The sequence below is a fragment of the Chenopodium quinoa genome, unplaced genomic scaffold (genome assembly GCF_001683475.1).
Source record: "Chenopodium quinoa cultivar QQ74 unplaced genomic scaffold, ASM168347v1, whole genome shotgun sequence".
NCBI classification, from domain to species: domain Eukaryota; kingdom Viridiplantae; phylum Streptophyta; class Magnoliopsida; order Caryophyllales; family Amaranthaceae; genus Chenopodium; species Chenopodium quinoa.
The window spans coordinates 9,839,932-9,842,864 of NW_018742418.1; the positions used below are offsets into that span (position 1 = coordinate 9,839,932).

Genomic DNA, 2,933 nt, shown 5'->3' on the forward strand with positions numbered 1-2,933 from the left:
CCATGTCCTTGGTGCTTCAAAAGTTATTAAGACTCACTAATATATCTTAATCTTTGTTATGATTTATGCATTTGTACATTTTAAACCCTTTAACATAAATAGAACACTAAAAATCAAAGATTTTTTTTCGACGTCGATGTCCAATTGGTTGCCAAAGAATGCCATACATCTATAACCCAATGTTGAAAAGTTTAATCTACTAAAATGACATACTAAAAAACATGTAGTTGCTAGGAAGGTCACTCTGTAATTGTTAGCGTACATAGATTAGTGCCCCACATTGAAGCTCCACTGACTAAGATGATCATTTTACAAAAGCTTGAGTAACTATACATATATATATATATATATATGGATCTCTATATATATATGATGTCATTGTTTTGTATGTTGATAATTGTATGTGATAACTAGTCTAAAAACTAATTTACTTGTATAATAACATTTATGGAAGATAACAACACTTATGTTCGATCAGGAGGAGGCATTTCTTCAGAATACAGGGGAGTAAGGAAGAGGAAATGGGGTAAGTGGGTGACAGAGATACGCGAGCCAGGGAAGAAGACGAGGATATGGTTGGGGAGTTTCGACACCCAAGAGATGGCAGCCATTGCATACGACGTAGCTGCATTTCATCTCAGAGGACGTGGTGCTGTCCTCAACTTTCCAGAGCTGGCAGACGAGTTACCTTGTCCTGCCAGCTCTAGAGCAGAGGATATTCGCAGGGCGGCTCAGGATGCTGCAGCTGCCCTGCAAACAAGGGGTTGTCTAAACCCCTATAACATGCAAGTTGCACAGGCGACTGCCCAATCCTCGTATGCCTCATCCTCGTCCCCAATGAGGGTTGGGCTGTCGCCTATGCAAATCCAAGCTATCAACGAGTCTCCCTTGGACTCACCACAAATGTGGTCTAGCATGACAGACACTCATATGTTCGATGACCCTTTCGTCTATAATAATGATTTTAAAATGGTGGGTGGCTGGGAGGATGAAGTTCCGGATGACTCCCTATGGGATTAACTAATTCCTTACGTCGTGAATTAAGGTGGGAATTGCAAATTTTTGTGCTATCCACCAATTGCTGGATAACAGTTACTAATACTTTTATTATTATAATTATTATTTCAATTTTCATTGATTCCATTGGTATCTAGTAATCGCTAATTTATAGATTGGTTTGTATTGATTAAACGATCGTGTTAGTTTCATGCAACGCTCACAAGAGGCTTGCTGTTGCATGAAGCCATCAACTAACCAGAAGATGTCTTCTGGTTGTTGATATCATATTACTATATTTCCTGAGTGTTTTGTCTAGTGGCCTTATTTTTTTTTAATAATTGAATTATTAGTGGATTGCGTTTTAATACAACCTCTTTAATTTATCATAATTTTTTTTAGTATGACCCATTGTAATTTTTTAAGAATTTTAGTGGCATACTTTTGGAACGTGTTAGTTCCATTACAGTACTGTACTTTCCTATTGTGGTAATAATATCATTGTAGTAACAATTACAAAATTTAATTTTGCAAAAATATATATTTTACATATAGATGGTGCGTTGCTATTTGTTCTGTTGGAAGGGAAAAGGCAAGCTATGGTGTCATTGGTGCGCAATTACGTGCTAAACACATGTTACTTGCAGTTATACCAAGTAATGAAGTAATTTTTGTAAAAGGTAATATGGTACCTTTATTTTGAGGGAAAGATAGATCGATCATTTATTATACGGAAACGTTTCAATACAAACTTTTTCAATACTACTATCAATATCCCACCTAGCAATAAAATAACATACATTATTACATGCTCTTCTAACATGAGAAAACTTAACAAACTCAAAGAAGTAACTATCGCTCTTGATGTCTACAAAAATTAGGTGGATGGGTGATATATTCGCTCAGGTCTAAACCATTTAAAGCATTGATAATTTTTTTTAATTTTTTTATTATTATTTTTTTGACGGGAAAGCATTGGCAATGTTAACAGCATTAGTTTCCACCCATGTGTGTCTATAGCCCAGTGCCAAAGCCAAAGACGAGGGCTAGGGCCCCCGCCATTGCCATGGCCACAGTCTCACGCCAGTCGCACTGCAAGGCCATGGCTAGTCCCGAGTGCGAGCTTCCACCTATTGTGTTAGACTTTCCTAGCAACCCCTCGGCCCGATCTCGCAAGGGCGGGACATTCTAAGAAGGTCCTAGTAACCTCTCAACCACACCCTTGGTGGAACCATGGGCATGAGAATGGCCCATGGGGCCATTATTGTATTTCTGTCAGTTGGGTGTTCATTGTTATTACTTGGCTAAATTAATATAAAGCTCTTTAGGGGGCAAGTGCTCACTCATGGGTTGATGGCTGACCTTGGGTAGCTCCATGGTTAAGGGCCATGGGCATAGCCTTGGACATAGAATAGCCTATGAGGGCTAGGGCACGGTGGGATTTGGCTAAGGGGTTGACTTGAGCTACGGCTTGGACAAAACCGGTGCACCATGTCTTAAACACGGTGGCCAAGAGTTACTAGACTTCGGGAGTTAGGTATAACTTAGTGTGGTTGATATCCATAGTGAACCCTATTTATAGAGGTCATGGATGAGGTAGTTACTCGACGGTTACTTGGATGGCTTAGTGGGGGACGTGGGCTGACGGTTACACCCTTTGAATTTAGTGGGGATAGTGGGTGATGGTTACCATGGAGTAGTAACCGCTCATCAGTTGAGATGCATAATGATGACGTGGTAGTCACTCCTTGAATTTAGGAGGGTTATGTAGTGGGAAGTGGGCGGTTATGGTAACCACCCACGTAGCCCACTACTCCTAGATTGATGGACGGTTATGCAATGGTGTGCAATGCAGTTACTTTGTAGTGGGTAGTTACCACGTAGTGGGGAGTTACTCCTATTTGAATTGGTCGGGATGTGGCCAGCCCTTGAGTAGT

At 40.3% G+C, this 2,933-nt stretch overlaps 1 protein-coding gene across 1 annotated transcript; it reads left to right on the forward strand.

The window, feature by feature from the left end:
• Positions 1–447: 447 nt before the first annotated feature.
• On the forward strand, positions 448–1,067 carry LOC110707473 (ethylene-responsive transcription factor ERF021-like). Its single transcript, XM_021885487.1, has one exon. The coding sequence runs from the start codon at positions 448–450 to the stop codon at positions 1,018–1,020; it is 573 nt and encodes a 190-aa protein (XP_021741179.1). The 3' UTR covers positions 1,021–1,067.
• The last annotated feature ends 1,866 nt before the right edge of the window (positions 1,068–2,933 follow it).

Coding starts and splice junctions, on each gene's coding strand:
- LOC110707473 (XM_021885487.1), top strand. CDS start 448: ATGGAAGATAACAACACTTATGTTCGATCAGGAGGAGGCATTTCTTCA.